Genomic DNA, 20,015 nt, shown 5'->3' on the forward strand with positions numbered 1-20,015 from the left:
GTCCCGCGCCGGCCCTGCCTGTCCCCGCGCTCGGCCCCGTCCGGCCGTATCCTCGCTCGCCCGCGCTCGCTTTCCCCGGCGTGCTTGCCCGCTCGCCCCCGCCGTGCCTTGCTCGCGTCGTGTCGGCCCCTGCGTGGTCTCGAGCTTGGCCCAGCGTGCCTATGGCGCGCGGCTTTGAGCTCGGCTAGCGCTCGGCCCCGACGTGCGCACGGCTAGTCCGTGGTGTGTGCGTGCGGCCTCGCGCGCGTGCCCGCGTAGTGCGCGTGCCTTGGCGTGACCCGTCGTGCCTCGTCTACCCCCCCCCCCCCCCCCGTATTCTATATGCACTAATCACGTCGTTTATATTAATAGGATAGGAGTCTTAATTTGGAAATTGGTTACGTTAGTTAATTTGTATAGCCAATCGTCTATCTTATTAAATGTTAATCTACTAAAAGTGATCGCGTTTACATTAGTGCATGTAGCTGATTCTTTTGTTGGAACCAATTAAAACTAGAGCACGTGACGTCTAGTTATTCACCAACCCGTAGCGCGTCTTGGGCATAAGCTTTAACTCTCGCGAAACCTTTTCTCATTTCTTTCTAACCATAGTAACTCATTATTATATGTGGTATTCTATGCATGTTTAATCTACTTGTTCTCTTGTATGGTGTATTGTTGGTTTTCTAATTTCAATGGATGGATGTATGTATGTTTGCACCCGCTTAGAGAACGATCCGGTTGAAGAGCCCGAGGAACTCGCAGGAGAAACCCCTGAGCAGCAGTCGGTTGGTGGAGGCAAGTGTCCCTTGACCTATCTCTGTCCTATTCATTCTTTAATTCACCTCCCGCATTACACATTTATGCCTAAGGATTGACTAGCTTTTGATATCCATGTCCTTGTTTACCTATTTGGGTTGGATTATTATTATTTAGCTTTATGCTATTGCTCAAACTCTAATCAATGAACATGATGAGATTATCTATGATACGCTGTTTTCCCTTCTCTTATTATGATGTTGTACTTGTGGTCATCAAGGGGGCTCAAGCGGTTTCTCGAGTGCCTCTCCGTAAGGACCTGTTCTATGGATGACCGCTCGGGAAAACAGTGCAACCATGAGGGTGGAATGGGATGCCCTTAGCTGAATAATTAGGGGATCCGGGGTGTAGTTCACTTAGCCGTCGTGCCGTCAATGGGGCTCGGTGTATGCGGCTCGCTCTGCCAAGTTTGGGTTCGCCCCTTGGGGAGGAGTGCGGTGCATTTAGGAAACCTAACGGGTGGCTACAGCCCCAGGGAATCTTTGTAAAGGCTACGTAGTGATGCCCTGCTGGGTCACCTTGGTAGTGATCAATGGAGAGTCATGATCTCCGGGCAGAATGGGAATCACAGCTTGTGGGTAAAGTGCACAACCTCTGCAGAGTGTTTGAAAACTGATATATCAGTCGTGCTCGCGGTTATGAGCGGCCAAGGGAGCTCCAGTGATTAGTGGTACTTGATCAGAGATACTTTGGTACCGGTGGCTATGAGATCGATGGTTTTGGTTATGACTATGGTGCTGGTAAGTGGTACTTTTTCCGTTTGGAAAGGGTACATCGGGCTAATAACTTGGGTTAATGCTAAAACCTGGCTTTCTATTAGTAAATAATAATCTGACCAACTAAAAGCAACTGCTTGACTTATCCCCACATAAAGCTAGTCCACTACAGCCAAACAGGATACTTGCTGAGTATGTTGATGTGTACTCACCCTTGCTCTACACACCAAACCCCCCCCCCCCCCCATCCCCAGGTTGTCAGCATTGCAACCACTGCTCAGGAGAAGATGAAGCCGTGGAAGGAGACTTCCAGTAGTTCCAAGACTACGACGAGTTCTAGGCGTGGGTTAGCGGCAACCCCCAGTCGGCTGCCTGTGAAGGCCGCGGTTATCTACGTTTCTTTTCCGCACTTTGATTTATCGTAAGAACTATATGGACGTCTCAGACGTATGATGTAATCAACTATTATTCCCTTTTAATACTATTTTGAGCACTGTGTGATGATGTCCATGTTATGTAACTGCTGTGTACGTGAATAACTGATCCTGGCACGTACATGGTTCGCATTCGGTTTGCCTTCTAAAATCGGGTGTGACAGAAACCCAATTGGGGTAGTGGGGCAGATTTGTCCATACTAAATTGCAGCAAACTAAACTTGCATTGGGACAGGATAATAGGAAAGATTCACTATTAGAAATATGCTTATTTAAGACATACATCTTAAGACAAATATCAGTGCATTTTATAGAAGCGTCTTTTATCATATGGTGCTGAGTAAGGTAAGACGGTTTGTTGGACATCCGTCTTTAATGAAAATTTTTTTTGAGACAGATATATAGTTGGAAATGTCTTATATTGATTTAATACAGTTTGATGTTGAAAACCGTCTCGAATAAATATACCTTTTGAGGCATTAAGTTTACAAGAAGTGTCTTTTATTTTGGTTAGTATATTAGACACTTCTGTATATGAAACCATCTCAAATAAAGATATTATTAGAGTCATCTAGACTATACAAAATTGTCTTAGATGTGTAACACTCGAAATTTTGTTTTGAGGATTAGTAGAAGAAACCAAAGAAAAAGGTCCCTAATGATAATTATACTTTGGAGTTCACCCTTTCTAAAATAAATAGTAAAATTTAAAGCAATGGGAGTTAATATATATATATAATAAAAGACTTACGATTTATTATCCACTTCAAGAAATATATAAAATATTCTCTTTTGAGTTAAAGCCACTTTTGTTAAAAGAATTACATCTGATAAATGATTTGCATCTCCATCAAATATATGTTGAAACACCTATTATGAATAACTAAATAAAATAAAATATATCATGCTAGATTTTGAATTGTGCATTCAATTTGAATGTAGAAACCCAACTCAGGACTAAATTTGAAAATTTTCAATTCTGAAAAAAAGAAAATAAAGCCAGAGAAATAAAAAGAATAAAAGAAAAAGATCAATACTTGCTACTTGGGCCTAATTTGAAGCCGTCGGCCCATGTACTAATTCTACTGACCCAACTAACTTGCAGCGCGCTCTGCTTCTCTCACTGGTGTGCGGGACCCGCATGTCGGCCCCTCAATCTTGAATCCGTGCGCACACCAGCTGCTTCTTACGCACCTAATACACTGACTTGTGGGGCCGCACTGTCAGCTCCTCCTTCTCTCTCTCGCGTTTCGTCTGCACCACTGCCGCGAAGTCCGCCGCCGGGATCGCGCGGATCTCGCTGGTCCGCCTTCGCTGAACTGACCGGGCCCCCTCACTAGTCGTCGTCTCCGCGCGTGTTTGCACCTTCGCCTTGTGTCACCGTTCTGCGGGCCCGCACGCGTAGGACCATCTTCCCCCGCTCGGTCGGCGCTCAACAAACCGCGGAGAAAAACTCGCATGGATCCTCGCCAACAGAATCACCTCGACCCATCCCTAGCTCTATAAATACATCCGCAACTCGCCTCTTAACAAATCAGACAAAGAAGCCAATTACCACCGTGAAATTTGGGGGAAAATCGGGTCCTGACCACCACATAACATCGCCGTCGTGATATCTTCGCCGCGTCCTGATCGAGCCCTTGCGCTGTGCCTTGGCGCTTCCTCTGGCCTGTGGGAGTGTGTCCGACGCCGCGCCGCTCGGAAATCCTTGACCGCGCCTCCAGAATTTCTCGTCGTAGTTGCGGTGCCGCCATTCATCGTCGCAAGGTCACTGCACCACTCGACTGCCGGTGAGTATCCCTGGACCACGTTCCTCGGACACTTATCTTCGTCTAGCGCCTAACAGACCTCGTAATAGGGCACCGGAACCCGGAATTGCTAAGCTCTGGCGGCAATCCGCCGCGGTCTATGGGCGGCGGCGCCGCGGTCAACAGGAGGGGTTGGGCGGGTTGCCCGATGACCGTCGGATGGGGGCAGCAATGGCCCAGATTTGATCGGATTGGGTCAGTGCACGTGAATCGTTGATCGATGATCGTGCGGGTGATGGGAGATCTGGCCCCATAAAATCGACACCGTAGATTCTTGATCCTAGGGCTGGGGGCGCGTACCGGTTCGGATGGGGGGAATCTAATCCGGTCCTTAGATTCAGGATTGGACGGCTCGGCTCTACCCGTACTCCCCCCCCTTCACCGTCGCATTTCACATAAGAACCCTCGGGATTTTAGGTAATGAACCCGCAGTCCATCGGCAGGGAGATTAGTGTCTCGGAAACTTTTGTAGAATAACCCCTGTGGTCTCTGGTTATCTTGTGCCCAGTCCAGACAATTATAAAATTCAGTAAAAGTGATTAGAAAATGATTTTTAATGTGAAAATAAATGCTAGAATTTGTTTAATTCCTATAAAATTCATATGAAGTCCAAATTTACCCATTCCAGTTTCTATAATTCTATAATATTATTGTTTATCACATAGTACCTCTGTTTTGACATGAAATTCACATTAAGTTTTACATCCTATTTAATCTTGTACAAAACACATAGAATCTTTGGAAATCCATAACTTAAAATCTATAACTCAAAAATTAATAATCCTTGTTCCTGTGATCTTATTTCAATATGTAGATTATTAATATGTATTTTGCATATATGTTTGGTGTAATGTTAATTTTGTCTATACCATGTATGTCTGTATAGCTACGTTTAGCAGTGAGGACGCGTGTCACCTGAAGATCATCCTGGTACCTGGAATCTCAAGTCCCAGGCAAGTTGTGCCCTTGATCACTTCTTTTACCCACTCATGTTCTAATTAATCATAATGATCTGCATAGGTTAATTTTGATGGGACCTAATAGGTTACCCTAGTTTGTCTATCTTTATGCCTTGTTTACCACTGAACTTTTTGGGTAGTACTTGCTAGTGCTATATGTGGTTTTGGGCATTGAGATACACATTATTCATGATTATACTTTTGTTATCCGTTGTTATTTACTGTTCATGTCAAGATCATTAATGTTAATTGGAACATAGAGCTTAACTTGAGAAACACGTGCCACCATAAGGGTTTATGGACGCCCTTGGCTGATTAATTAGGAAAGCTAGTGGAGGACTACCTTACCCGAAAGGGGCAAGGGCAGTAGGGGAGTGGTCAGTGTAGGGAGGCCCTCGGGAGGATTTTGCTGCGATGGCGGTCCTGCAAGGGATTCCTGCATTGGAGCTTCCTATAAACTGTAGCGGGTTTTCTGAAGCTAGTGGAACTTTGTAAAGGCCTCGTAGTGTTACCCTGCCTCGCCTCCTCGGTAGAGGTGTATGGGAAGTCGCGATCCCTTGGCAGATGGGTAACATGACTTGTGGGTAAAGGGTACCACCTCTGCAGAGTGTAAAACTGGTATACTAGCCGAGCTCACGGTCATGAGCAGCTCAGGACTCTCTGATGATTAAATTATGGAACTTAAACTCAATTTGTCATATGCATTGCATCGCAGGTGAGGTTGTTACTTTTGTTCTACTACTTAATTGGGTTGGTATTTACTTATACTTAGTAATTGCTAATAAAATTTTGACCAACTTTAAAAGCAATGCTCAGCTTCAACCATCCTCTTTGGTAAGCCTTACACTTCACGTGAGCTCCCACCTTTGGCGAGTTCATGCACATTATTCCCCACAACTTGTTGAGCGATGAACGTATGTGAGCTCACTCTTGCTGTCTCACACCCCCCCACAGGTCAAGAACAGGTACCGCAGGATGAGGCGCTTGGAGGATGCTGTGATGAGTTCGTGAGAGGTCTAGGTCGTCGTCTCCCAGTCAACTTTGGGTTGCTGGACCGTTGTCTCCTTATAATGTAATTATTTATTTTGTATAGAACTCCTATTATATAGCAAAGATGTGACATTCGATCCTGTGCCATGATTCATCATATGTGTGAGACTTGGTCCCAGCACACCTGGTGATTATGTTCGCGCCCGGGCTTTGGACCCCTAAAACCCGGGTGTGACAGAAGTGGTATCAGAGGAATGTTGACTGTAGGACGAAACCTAGATAGAACTGGACAACCAATGCTTACTTATCTTTGCTACTCTGATTCTTTTCTAAACTTCTCTTAATCTTTTTCATCTATTTCCGCTTACTCTGATTATTCTTACCTTTTCTTTCTAAAGACAAATGTGGGTTTCACACTTGAAATCATGTGCCTAAAGTGACCTTTAGGGATAGGAGACCTACTCTTAGGAACAAAAACAAAACTATTTTTATAGGTGTCTATGTGCTTGAGTGTTTGTTCTTATGATACTTGTCCGATTTGGATCTTTGATTGAGTGTGATGGGTTGTGGAGTAATGTCCACAATTACATCTGCATATACGTATAGGCATAAATAGAATTCATAAGATAACTAAACAACCTAGATTATCCTCCATTAAAGTGTATCTATATCCCTCCTATATTAAAAGATTCTTTCTTACCTTAATAGATCCATCTTATCTCGAAAAAGATTCTACCCTATCCTACTAGATCTAACTAATCTCAAAAGATTATGTCTTATTCGTAGAGACTTGTCTTGTTCTAGCAAGCATACTTATCCCAACCACTTGGCTTATATCATAACCTTCTAACGAATATGATCTATTCCCACCTAACAACAAACAAACTTTTAACCTACATCTTGTAGTGTATCTCACCCATATATATCTCTCATCTTGACAGATTCTATCTTACCCTTGGATATTCACTTTATACGACTGGTTACCCCAATCTGGACATAAAACAAAGATTAAGCCCTACTAAAGAATCTTCAGATTATAACCAGCTACTAGCTTATCCATTCTGCTTATTGAATAATTTCCTTTGCAAAACTATTACCATATGCTTCTAACTTTCATGGTCAATAACAGGAAAGGAAAGATTATCACGCAACAGCAAACAGAAATGAATCCTCCAAATCCTCCACCTGTTGAAATCGATCAAGTGGTTGCTGCCCAAAGACTGGTAATACAACAATTAACAGACCTGGTGACCGAAATGCAAAATCAGATAAGACAAGAACGCGAGGAAATACGTCAGGTCCGCCAAGAAATAAGGCAAGCGCGGTTGGAGAGACAACAACAACAACAATCTCCACCACCACCACCAGCTCCACCAAGCTACATAAACATATATATAAATTACTACTATTTGTAAGATCTAGATGTTACTTTAGTTAGTAGATGATATGATATTATTTTAGAAGGAATAATAGGTCTAGTCGACCCCATGACTTGCTAATAAAGTATGCATCATGCTGGGATTTTATTTGCATATATGTGTTAAGATAATATGAGTACACCCCCTTTCCTTACAAATCTCGAGGACGAGATTTCTGTTAAGGGGGTAGGATTTGTAACACTCGAAATTTTGTTTTGAGGATTAGTAGAAGAAACCAAAGAAAAAGGTCCCTAATGATAATTATACTTTGGAGTTCACCCTTTCTAAAATAAATAGTAAAATTTAAAGCAATGGGAATTAATATATATATATAATAAAAGACTTACGATTTATTATCCACTTCAAGAAATATATAAAATATTCTCTTTTGAGTTAAAGCCACTTTTGTTAAAAGAATTACATCTGATAAATGATTTGCATCTCCATCAAATATATGTTGAAACACCTATTATGAATAACTAAATAAAATAAAATATATCATGCTAGATTTTGAATTGTGCATTCAATTTGAATGTAGAAACCCAACTCAGGACTAAATTTGAAAATTTTCAATTCTGAAAAAAAAAGAAAATAAAGCCAGAGAAATAAAAAGAATAAAAGAAAAAGATCAATACTTGCTACTTGGGCCTAATTTGAAGCCGTCGGCCCATGTACTAATTCTACTGACCCAACTAACTTGCAGCGCGCTCTGCTTCTCTCACTGGTGTGCGGGACCCGCATGTCGGCCCCTCAATCTTGAATCCGTGCGCACACCAGCTGCTTCTTACGCACCTAATACACTGACTTGTGGGGCCGCACTGTCAGCTCCTCCTTCTCTCTCTCGCGTTTCGTCTGCACCACTGCCGCGAAGTCCGCCGCCGGGATCGCGCGGATCTCGCTGGTCCGCCTTCGCTGAACTGACCGGGCCCCCTCACTAGTCGTCGTCTCCGCGCGTGTTTGCACCTTCGCCTTGTGTCACCGTTCTGCGGGCCCGCACGCGTAGGACCATCTTCCCCCGCTCGGTCGGCGCTCAACAAACCGCGGAGAAAAACTCGCATGGATCCTCGCCAACAGAATCACCTCGACCCATCCCTAGCTCTATAAATACATCCGCAACTCGCCCCTTAACAAATCAGACAAAGAAGCCAATTACCACCGTGAAATTTGGGGGAAAATCGGGTCCTGACCACCGCATAACATCGCCGCTGTGATATCTTCGCCGCGTCCTGATCGAGCCCTTGCGCTGTGCCTTGGCGCTTCCTCTGGCCTGTGGGAGTGTGTCCGACGCCGCGCCGCTCGGAAATCCTTGACCGCGCCTCCAGAATTTCTCGTCGTAGTTGCGGTGCCGCCATTCATCGTCGCAAGGTCACTGCACCACTCGACTGCCGGTGAGTATCCCTGGACCACGTTCCTCGGACACTTATCTTCGTCTAGCGCCTAACAGACCTCGTAATAGGGCACCGGAACCCGGAATTGCTAAGCTCCGGCGGCAATCCGCCGCGGTCTATGGGCGGCGGCGCCGCGGTCAACAGGAGGGGTTGGGCGGGTTGCTCGATGACCGTCGGATGGGGGCAGCAATGGCCCAGATTTGATCGGATTGGGTCAGTGCACGTGAATCGTTGATCGATGATCGTGCGGGTGATGGGAGATCTGGCCCCATAAAATCGACACCGTAGATTCTTGATCCTAGGGCTGGGGGCGCGTACCGGTTCGGATGGGGGGAATCTAATCCGGTCCTTAGATTCAGGATTGGACGGCTCGGCTCTACCCGTACTCCCCCCCTTCACCGTCGCATTTCACATAAGAACCCTCGGGATTTTAGGTAATGAACCCGCAGTCCATCGGCAGGGAGATTAGTGTCTCGGAAACTTTTGTAGAATAACCCCTGTGGTCTCTGGTTATCTTGTGCCCAGTCCAGACAATTATAAAATTCAGTAAAAGTGATTAGAAAATGATTTTTAATGTGAAAATAAATGCTAGAATTTGTTTAATTCCTATAAAATTCATATGAAGTCCAAATTTACCCATTCCAGTTTCTATAATTCTATAATATTATTGTTTATCACATAGTACCTCTGTTTTGACATGAAATTCACATTAAGTTTTACATCCTATTTAATCTTGTACAAAACACATAGAATCTTTGGAAATCCATAACTTAAAATCTATAACTCAAAAATTAATAATCCTTGTTCCTGTGATCTTATTTCAATATGTAGATTATTAATATGTATTTTTCATATATGTTTGGTGTAATGTTAATTTTGTCTATACCATGTATGTCTGTATAGCTACGTTTAGCAGTGAGGACACGTGTCACCTGAAGATCATCCTGGTACCTGGAATCTCAAGTCCCAGGCAAGTTGTGCCCTTGATCACTTCTTTTACCCACTCATGTTCTAATTAATCATAATGATCTGCATAGGTTAATTTTGATGGGACCTAATAGGTTACCCTAGTTTGTCTATCTTTATGCCTTGTTTACCACTGAACTTTTTGGGTAGTACTTGCTAGTGCTATATGTGGTTTTGGGCATTGAGATACACATTATTCATGATTATACTTTTGTTATCCGTTGTTATTTACTGTTCATGTCAAGATCATTAATGTTAATTGGAACATAGAGCTTAACTTGAGAAACACGTGCCACCATAAGGGTTTATGGACGCCCTTGGCTGATTAATTAGGAAAGCTAGTGGAGGACTACCTTACCCGAAAGGGGCAAGGGCAGTAGGGGAGTGGTCAGTGTAGGGAGGCCCTCGGGAGGATTTTGCTGCGATGGCGGTCCTGCAAGGGATTCCTGCATTGGAGCTTCCTATAAACTGTAGCGGGTTTTCTGAAGCTAGTGGAACTTTGTAAAGGCCTCGTAGTGTTACCCTGCCTCGCCTCCTCGGTAGAGGTGTATGGGAAGTCGCGATCCCTTGGCAGATGGGTAACATGACTTGTGGGTAAAGGGTACCACCTCTGCAGAGTGTAAAACTGGTATACTAGCCGAGCTCACGGTCATGAGCAGCTCAGGACTCTCTGATGATTAAATTATGGAACTTAAACTCAATTTGTCATATGCATTGCATCGCAGGTGAGGTTGTTACTTTTGTTCTACTACTTAATTGGGTTGGTATTTACTTATACTTAGTAATTGCTAATAAAATTTTGACCAACTTTAAAAGCAATGCTCAGCTTCAACCATCCTCTTTGGTAAGCCTTACACTTCACGTGAGCTCCCACCTTTGGCGAGTTCATGCACATTATTCCCCACAACTTGTTGAGCGATGAACGTATGTGAGCTCACTCTTGCTGTCTCACACCCCCCCACAGGTCAAGAACAGGTACCGCAGGATGAGGCGCTTGGAGGATGCTGTGATGAGTTCGTGAGAGGTCTAGGTCGTCGTCTCCCAGTCAACTTTGGGTTGCTAGACCGTTGTCTCCTTATAATGTAATTATTTATTTTGTATAGAACTCCTATTATATAGCAAAGATGTGACATTCGATCCTGTGCCATGATTCATCATATGTGTGAGACTTGGTCCCAGCACACCTGGTGATTATGTTCGCGCCCGGGCTTTGGACCCCTAAAACCCGGGTGTGACAGAAGTGGTATCAGAGGAATGTTGATTGTAGGACGAAACCTAGATAGAACTGGACAACCAATGCTTACTTATCTTTGCTACTCTGATTCTTTTCTAAACTTCTCTTAATCTTTTTCATCTATTTCCGCTTACTCTGATTATTCTTACCTTTTCTTTCTAAAGACAAATGTGGGTTTCACACTTGAAATCATGTGCCTAAAGTGACCTTTAGGGATAGGAGACCTACTCTTAGGAACAAAAACAAAACTATTTTTATAGGTGTCTATGTGCTTGAGTGTTTGTTCTTATGATACTTGTCCGATTTGGATCTTTGATTGAGTGTGATGGGTTGTGGAGTAATGTCCACAATTACATCTGCATATACGTATAGGCATAAATAGAATTCATAAGATAACTAAACAACCTAGATTATCCTCCATTAAAGTGTATCTATATCCCTCCTATATTAAAAGATTCTTTCTTACCTTAATAGATCCATCTTATCTCGAAAAAGATTCTACCCTATCCTACTAGATCTAACTAATCTCAAAAGATTATGTCTTATTCGTAGAGACTTGTCTTGTTCTAGCAAGCATACTTATCCCAACCACTTGGCTTATATCATAACCTTCTAACGAATATGATCTATTCCCACCTAACAACAAACAAACTTTTAACCTACATCTTGTAGTGTATCTCACCCATATATATCTCTCATCTTGACAGATTCTATCTTACCCTTGGATATTCACTTTATACGACTGGTTACCCCAATCTGGACATAAAACAAAGATTAAGCCCTACTAAAGAATCTTCAGATTATAACCAGCTACTAGCTTATCCATTCTGCTTATTGAATAATTTCCTTTGCAAAACTATTACCATATGCTTCTAACTTTCATGGTCAATACCAGGAAAGGAAAGATTATCACGCAACAGCAAACAGAAATGAATCCTCCAAATCCTCCACCTGTTGAAATCGATCAAGTGGTTGCTGCCCAAAGACTGGTAATACAACAATTAACAGACCTGGTGACCGAAATGCAAAATCAGATAAGACAAGAACGCGAGGAAATACGTCAGGTCCGCCAAGAAATAAGGCAAGCGCGGTTGGAGAGACAACAACAACAACAATCTCCACCACCACCACCACCAGCTCCACCAAGCTACATAAACATATATATAAATTACTACTATTTGTAAGATCTAGATGTTACTTTAGTTAGTAGATGATATGATATTATTTTAGAAGGAATAATAGGTCTAGTCGACCCCATGACTTGCTAATAAAGTATGCATCATGCTGGGATTTTGTTTGCATATATGTGTTAAGATAATATGAGTACACCCCCTTTCCTTACAAATCTCGAGGACGAGATTTCTGTTAAGGGGGTAGGATTTGTAACACTCGAAATTTTGTTTTGAGGATTAGTAGAAGAAACCAAAGAAAAAGGTCCCTAATGATAATTATACTTTGGAGTTCACCCTTTCTAAAATAAATAGTAAAATTTAAAGCAATGGGAGTTAATATATATATATAATAAAAGACTTACGATTTATTATCCACTTCAAGAAATATATAAAATATTCTCTTTTGAGTTAAAGCCACTTTTGTTAAAAGAATTACATCTGATAAATGATTTGCATCTCCATCAAATATATGTTGAAACACCTATTATGAATAACTAAATAAAATAAAATATATCATGCTAGATTTTGAATTGTGCATTCAATTTGAATGTAGAAACCCAACTCAGGACTAAATTTGAAAATTTTCAATTCTGAAAAAAAAGAAAATAAAGCCAGAGAAATAAAAAGAATAAAAGAAAAAGATCAATACTTGCTACTTGGGCCTAATTTGAAGCCGTCGGCCCATGTACTAATTCTACTGACCCAACTAACTTGCAGCGCGCTCTACTTCTCTCACTGGTGTGCGGGACCCGCATGTCGGCCCCTCAATCTTGAATCCGTGCGCACACCAGCTGCTTCTTACGCACCTAATACACTGACTTGTGGGGCCGCACTGTCAGCTCCTCCTTCTCTCTCTCGCGTTTCGTCTGCACCACTGCCGCGAAGTCCGCCGCCGGGATCGCGCGGATCTCGCTGGTCCGCCTTCGCTGAACTGACCGGGCCCCCTCACCAGTCGCCGTCTCCGCGCGTGTTTGCACCTTCGCCTTGTGTCACCGTTCTGCGGGCCCGCACGCGCAGGACCATCTTCCCCCGCTCGGTCGGCGCTCAACAAACCGCGGAGAAAAACTCGCATGGATCCTCGCCAACAGAATCACCTCGACCCATCCCTAGCTCTATAAATACATCCGCAACTCGCCCCTTAACAAATCAGACAAAGAAGCCAATTACCACCGTGAAATTTGGGGGAAAATCGGGTCCTGACCACCGCATAACATCGCCGCCGTGATATCTTCGCCGCGTCCTGATCGAGCCCTTGCGTTGTGCCTTGGCGCTTCCTCTGGCCTGTGGGAGTGTGTCCGACGCCGCGCCGCTCGGAAATCCTTGACCGCGCCTCCAGAATTTCTCGTCGTAGTTGCGGTGCCGCCATTCATCGTCGCAAGGTCACTGCACCACTCGACTGCCGGTGAGTATCCCTGGACCACGTTCCTCGGACACTTATCTTCGTCTAGCGCCTAACAGACCTCGTAATAGGGCACCGGAACCCGGAATTGCTAAGCTCCGGCGGCAATCCGCCGCGGTCTATGGGCGGCGGCGCCGCGGTCAACAGGAGGGGTTGGGCGGGTTGCTCGATGACCGTCGGATGGGGGCAGCAATGGCCCAGATTTGATCGGATTGGGTCAGTGCACGTGAATCGTTGATCGATGATCGTGCGGGTGATGGGAGATCTGGCCCCATAAAATCGACACCGTAGATTCTTGATCCTAGGGCTGGGGGCGCGTACCGGTTCGGATGGGGGGAATCTAATCCGGTCCTTAGATTCAGGATTGGACGGCTCGGCTCTACCCGTACTCCCCCCCTTCACCGTCGCATTTCACATAAGAACCCTCGGGATTTTAGGTAATGAACCCGCAGTCCATCGGCAGGGAGATTAGTGTCTCGAAAACTTTTGTAGAATAACCCCTGTGGTCTCTGGTTATCTTGTGCCCAGTCCAGACAATTATAAAATTCAGTAAAAGTGATTAGAAAATGATTTTTAATGTGAAAATAAATGCTAGAATTTGTTTAATTCCTATAAAATTCATATGAAGTCCAAATTTACCCATTCCAGTTTCTATAATTCTATAATATTATTGTTTATCACATAGTACCTCTGTTTTGACATGAAATTCACATTAAGTTTTACATCCTATTTAATCTTGTACAAAACACATAGAATCTTTGGAAATCCATAACTTAAAATCTATAACTCAAAAATTAATAATCCATGTTCCTGTGATCTTATTTCAATATGTAGATTATTAATATGTATTTTGCATATATGTTTGGTGTAATGTTAATTTTGTTTATACCATGTATGTCTGTATAGCTACGTTTAGCAGTGAGGACACGTGTCACCTGAAGATCATCCTGGTACCTGGAATCTCAAGTCCCAGGCAAGTTGTGCCCTTGATCACTTCTTTTACCCACTCATGTTCTAATTAATCATAATGATCTGCATAGATTAATTTTGATGGGACCTAATAGGTTACCCTAGTTTGTCTATCTTTATGCCTTGTTTACCACTGAACTTTTTGGGTAGTACTTGCTAGTGCTATATGTGGTTTTGGGCATTGAGATACACATTATTCATGATTATACTTTTGTTATCCGTTGTTATTTACTGTTCATGTCAAGATCATTAATGTTAATTGGAACATAGAGCTTAACTTGAGAAACACGTGCCACCATAAGGGTTTATGGACGCCCTTGGCTGATTAATTAGGAAAGCTAGTGGAGGACTACCTTACCCGAAAGGGGCAAGGGCAGTAGGGGAGTGGTCAGTGTAGGGAGGCCCTCGGGAGGATTTTGCTGCGATGGCGGTCCTGCAAGGGATTCCTGCATTGGAGCTTCCTATAAACTGTAGCGGGTTTTCTGAAGCTAGTGGAACTTTGTAAAGGCCTCGTAGTGTTACCCTGCCTCGCCTCCTCGGTAGAGGTGTATGGGAAGTCGCGATCCCTTGGCAGATGGGTAACATGACTTGTGGGTAAAGGGTACCACCTCTGCAGAGTGTAAAACTGGTATACTAGCCGAGCTCACGGTCATGAGCAGCTCAGGACTCTCTGATGATTAAATTATGGAACTTAAACTCAATTTGTCATATGCATTGCATCGCAGGTGAGGTTGTTACTTTTGTTCTACTACTTAATTGGGTTGGTATTTACTTATACTTAGTAATTGCTAATAAAATTTTGACCAACTTTAAAAGCAATGCTCAGCTTCAACCATCCTCTTTGGTAAGCCTTACACTTCACGTGAGCTCCCACCTTTGGCGAGTTCATGCACATTATTCCCCACAACTTGTTGAGCGATGAACGTATGTGAGCTCACTCTTGCTGTCTCACACCCCCCACAGGTCAAGAACAGGTACCGCAGGATGAGGCGCTTGGAGGATGCTGTGATGAGTTCGTGAGAGGTCTAGGTCGTCGTCTCCCAGTCAACTTTGGGTTGCTGGACCGTTGTCTCCTTATAATGTAATTATTTATTTTGTATAGAACTCCTATTATATAGCAAAGATGTGACATTCGATCCTGTGTCATGATTCATCATATGTGTGAGACTTGGTCCCAGCACACCTGGTGATTATGTTCGCGCCCGAGCTTTGGACCCCTAAAACCCGGGTGTGACAAGATGTTAGTGAGTATACTAGAAACTTGTAAACATAAAATCGTCTCGTGCGATATTTCTGATAAGACATATTGTGAAAAAACATAGTCAATAGTAAATTCTGATTAGATTGGACTAAACATTTTTTTGGAATTTAAAATGAACTAGTTAGCTGATTGTATGTTCGTTCGGTTTCTATATATCATATAGGTAAAAAATCTTGCTTAAATAAGAATCTTCTTCAAATAAAATTATACGTTTGAAATATGATTATTTTTTATTTTCTCATTCACAGTATGTTTATAGTTATAATATCGTCTCTTTGTATGGTATATGCAACCTGATAAGCGGTGGTTAATGCCACGGATATTTCTCTTTATATACGTATTGCACATATATACAATACATTTTATTAATATAGCGGTGGTTAATGCCATCTCCTGCGTCCGACGCCCATCGCCGAGGCTGAGAGGCAAGATCCGTCGTCTTCAGTGCCCCCAGTGTGGCGCCCCAAACTCCCATGCTATGCTTTTGTTTATGTTTTATTGTCATTTCATGATTCATGACATGACAGGCTTCAGGTTATGCTTTAGACATTTAATCAGTATATTCGGCTCAAACGAAACGGGATCTAAACCAGAGGGTTAAAGGCATGTTTGGTTTGTGGCTAAATGTGCCACACTTTGCCTAAGTTTAGTAGTCCGAATTGAATAACTAACCTTAGACGGAAAAGTTAGGTAAAGTGTGACAACTTAGGTAGCGAACAAACATGCCTTAAGTCTCACATCTAGGGATGGCAATTTAATCCGTGGATAGGGATATCCGTCGGATATTCGACCCGACGGATCAGGATATGAATGTGTTTTTGACCCGCGGGTTAGACCCGTACCCGATCCGAGATAAAGCAGACATGGATTTGGATATTAAACCTCACCCGCTGGTAATCCGTTGGATATCCGAAATTAACCATTAGTCCATTACTGTCGACCCACACATGGACACCAATGAACAAATCGCCATCCCACCATTGTCCATTGAGCCCAGGCGTCAAGCGCCAGCCCATTGCCCACTAAGGCATCATTCCGCCAAAGACCCAAAGTGGCAAACGCCCAAATCGACAAACCCTAATGACCTAATCCCCAACCCCCAGCCGGCAGCCGCCGAGCAAACCAGCTCATCCGGTCGGTCATCCACTCATCCTCATCCCCTGCCCATCTGATCCGATCGGTCATCTCATCCTCATCCCCTACCCGATCGGATCCCCTGCTCATCCGCCGAGCACCACCAGGCAGCAGGCTCCAGTCATCGAGCACCAGCAGGAGCACGGCGCGCTGCCCAGTAGGAGCACGGCCAAGAGGATGACGCCCGCATCCTGCCTCTTCTCCTCTGCTACTGGAGCCTCTACTGCTAGGAGCACGGCTAGGAGGACAACACCCGCATCCAGCAGGAGCACCAGCAGGAGGAGGACGCCCATGCTGCTGCCGTTGAGCGATGATCTGATGCGCCCCCATCATGGCTCTTCTCCTCCCTCACGGCCTCGCCTCGATCTGCTGCTGCCGGTGATCTGCTGCTGCCGGATCCGAGCGCCGTGCCCACGGGTCACGGCCAGCGATATGCAGGGATCAAGAATCCAACTTTGAGAAAAATTGCTCGAGATGTAAATGGCGCCGCCGGAGTACCAGCAGTACCTCGTGCAGGTGACCAAGTACCAGGCCGCACAGAACTGCAAGGTACGTATGCACACATGGTTACATTTACTATAGAACTGGAATTATATTTTGATGCAAAGGCTGCCAGGTCATGGTGATTTCACGTCCGTTAGGCTCGAGAGGTGGACTCAAACATGACATCCAAGTTTTGCAAGTTTTGATGTTGGATGTTAAATTTCTATGCTCACCCCTCGTTTGGTTATTGATGTACTATTTCCATCTCATGTCACAAATTTGGCATAAGGAATGGGTATTGGTGGCTACTGACTGTGTTTGTTTCCACGTATTATACATGTACAATGGAACAGTTGATAATAGTTTTGCATGAACTATTGGTGTTGGCTATCTAAAGGACAGAAAGGCAGACATGAGCAACAGATCCCGCTCCATGGGCTGAAACTGGGATTCGTGATGGTCAGCTAAGCATACCTTCGCCTTCAAATTTGCGTAGCTTCGTTTTTATTCTGCAAGTTGTTTGGTCTATCGTTCAAATGCCTTATTATTCTGCGAGCTGTTTTAAGACTGGGCCTCAATTTTTTTCCAGGCAGAAAGTGCTACTGTCGCTCTCAATTGTAGCGGTGTGGTACTGGGATCCTTGCCAATAAGGTAAAACTCTGACTGATCTTCTTACGCTTTGCATTGAGGAAGGAGCTCTTCTGGGCGGTTGGATAACAGAGTCGTTCTAGTGTGTTTTTAGGGTGAGCCCGTCCAAGATGCCCATGCGTCCCCGCGCCCCTCGCCAGCTGATGTCGTACTAGGTATACATACAGGAGGTGCTGACGATGGCACTGCTCATATATAAGTAATAGAGATAGACATGTATGAAAAGGGTCTTTTGTTTTCAAGTAGTGTGTAGTTGCTGTTACTTTTAACAGCTAATGCAATCTGGATGAGTCACCTATGAATTCCATACTGGAATCTGTTGCGCTTTTGTTGATCATTATTATTTTGCAATCCAGGCTAGGGGATTGAAGAAGCACTTGAAGAGGCTCAATGCGCCCAAGCATTGGATGCTCGACAAGCTTGGCGGAGCTTTTGTAAGTAAAAAATATTTTCTAGCTTTGGTACCTACAATCTTCTGTACTTCCCCATTTGTCTAATGCTTCAGGTTGTTCTTTTTTCTGTAGATCTGTGTACCTTATCCTTGCTATACTGTCCATATATGCTGTGTGCATGAAAGTCTTGCATTGAAAATGTCATGTGCTACAATCGTTAGGACTATTAATAGATGTTGCTCTGTCTATCTATCCATTTCATCGCTGGAAATTCCCATGCCCTTTCATAGTACGCCTGTGAAATGCTCGCTGCTTTTCTATTGGTTTGTGTGCAGTTCATGCTCTGCAAGGTGAGGTCTGTTCAGTTTGGCCAGAAAGGTATCCCCTACCTGAACACCTACGATGATCGCACCATCCGCTACCCCGACCCGCTCATCAAGGCCAACGACACCATCAAGATCGATCTAGAGACCAACAAGATCATGGACTTCATCAAGTTTGACGTCGGCAACGTGGTCATGGTGACCGGCGGGAGGAACACCGGGCGTGTAGGAGTGATCAAGAACAGGGAGAAGCACAAGGGCAGCTTCGAGACCATCCACGTGCTGCTTGGAGCTTTTTGCTATGTCTAGTTTTTTCCTATTTGTTGTACAAGAAAACATAAAATGGAATTCAACTTTGGTGGCCGCAAAAGTTTAGAGACTTGATTTCATATAAAGTTAGGCTGAACATTACTGCAAACAGTTGTATTTTAGTTTAGATTTAGAGTACACTTATGTATGTGTTGTTTGACAATGCTTATTTATGATATATTGAATGGTACTTATTTATATTATATTAATTATAATGTTGTTCAATATATGTGTATGTATATTTCTCTTTCAAATTATTATAACGTGATATCTGATACTGCCGTGTAAGTCATTTCGTTTAAATCTTAATAAGACGGTCACCAAAATGTCTAATATCAGTCTCCTAAATAAGACGGTTTTTAAAACGTCCATTATTAGTCACCTAAATAAGATGGTTTTTCTATTGTAATAATTTATTATTGTAGGATATTCGAGACAGTTTGATAAATACTTTATGACTTATAATGTTTGTATTCTCTACGGTCCTTTAGAAGTAGTGTCTTAAACAAAAACCTAATTCAAGACGGTTTATCGGACAAAATGACTTAAACAAATACCTTTTTCAGACGGTTATAAATTAAAAATTGTCTTATATAATATCTTTTAAGACGGTTTATAACCATCTTAAAAGTGGGACATCTTTTACGACTCCATCAAATTTGGACACTTAATAAGCGTCTTAAGAACTGAAAATTAACCGTCTCATATAACATGTTTTGTAGTAGTGATTTGGGAGATATGCTTCAGGAGATACCTTGATTTTTAATGCAATTACTTTTTGCTCTCTCACAAGTATAAATAAATGCAGTATTGAATCCCATCCTAAACTACTTTCAATTCCTTGGAGATTATGCTCCATATGTTATAGCATAGATCTCTGCCAACCTTGTAATTACTCTACATATTTCAATACATTCGTATATGCTTATTTTGAGTGGTGATAACCACATCGTTTCGCTCCTTTTTGGAAAAATCAGGAGAGAGATGACGCTATCGATCTGGATGAATGGTGAGCTCAACGATCTAGAGTCAAATCTGGTGGGGAAGAAGACTGGTCGGTCGTTACCAGCGGCAACGCTGGCTGCAGAGCTGATCATGCCACCAGCACAAGAGATCAAGGAGTTCTTTGCCATCGCCGAGGCGGCCAGGACAAACGCTTTGCTTCCAAGTAAGACTCCTCGCCAAGCTACCGGCGTGACTAAAAAATTTTATAT

At 43.3% G+C, this 20,015-nt stretch overlaps 2 protein-coding genes across 9 annotated transcripts; one reads left to right on the plus strand and one right to left on the minus strand.

Moving 5' to 3' along the window:
• Positions 1-16,519: 16,519 nt before the first annotated feature.
• LOC103630009 (uncharacterized) lies at positions 16,520-17,796 on the minus strand. Its single transcript, XM_008651101.4, has one exon. The coding sequence runs from the start codon at positions 16,977-16,979 to the stop codon at positions 16,590-16,592; it is 390 nt and encodes a 129-aa protein (XP_008649323.1). The 5' UTR covers positions 16,980-17,796; the 3' UTR covers positions 16,520-16,589.
• On the plus strand, positions 16,527-19,004 carry LOC100383683 (40S ribosomal protein S4-3). Of its 8 annotated transcripts, NM_001176322.2 has the most exons (7): positions 16,527-17,195; positions 17,263-17,381; positions 17,483-17,588; positions 17,719-17,780; positions 17,872-17,932; positions 18,134-18,211; positions 18,505-19,004. In NM_001176322.2, the coding sequence occupies exons 6-7, from the start codon at positions 18,185-18,187 to the stop codon at positions 18,799-18,801; spliced, it is 324 nt and encodes a 107-aa protein (NP_001169793.1). In that variant the 5' UTR covers positions 16,527-17,195; positions 17,263-17,381; positions 17,483-17,588; positions 17,719-17,780; positions 17,872-17,932; positions 18,134-18,184; the 3' UTR covers positions 18,802-19,004. The 8 variants fall into 8 exon arrangements, with proteins under 8 accessions (NP_001169793.1, NP_001388840.1, XP_035815636.1 ...); NM_001401911.1 differs by lacking the exon at positions 17,263-17,381 and having other exon boundaries at positions 17,861-17,932; positions 18,505-19,003; XM_035959742.1 differs by lacking the exon at positions 17,263-17,381 and having other exon boundaries at positions 17,067-17,195.
• Positions 19,005-20,015: the final 1,011 nt, after the last annotated feature.

This window comes from Zea mays, chromosome 6 (genome assembly GCF_902167145.1).
Source record: "Zea mays cultivar B73 chromosome 6, Zm-B73-REFERENCE-NAM-5.0, whole genome shotgun sequence".
In the NCBI taxonomy this organism is placed as follows: domain Eukaryota; kingdom Viridiplantae; phylum Streptophyta; class Magnoliopsida; order Poales; family Poaceae; genus Zea; species Zea mays.

Excerpts from the sequence above, each read along its gene's own strand:
- LOC103630009 (XM_008651101.4), bottom strand. The coding sequence starts at position 16,979 with ATGATGGGGGCGCATCAGATCATCGCTCAACGGCAGCAGCATGGGCGT.
- LOC100383683 (NM_001176322.2), top strand. The coding sequence starts at position 18,185 with ATGCTCGACAAGCTTGGCGGAGCTTTT. Across the intron at positions 18,212-18,504 it reads ACAAGCTTGGCGGAGCTTTT|TTCATGCTCTGCAAGGTGAG; the intron begins GTAAGTAAAAAA and ends GTTTGTGTGCAG.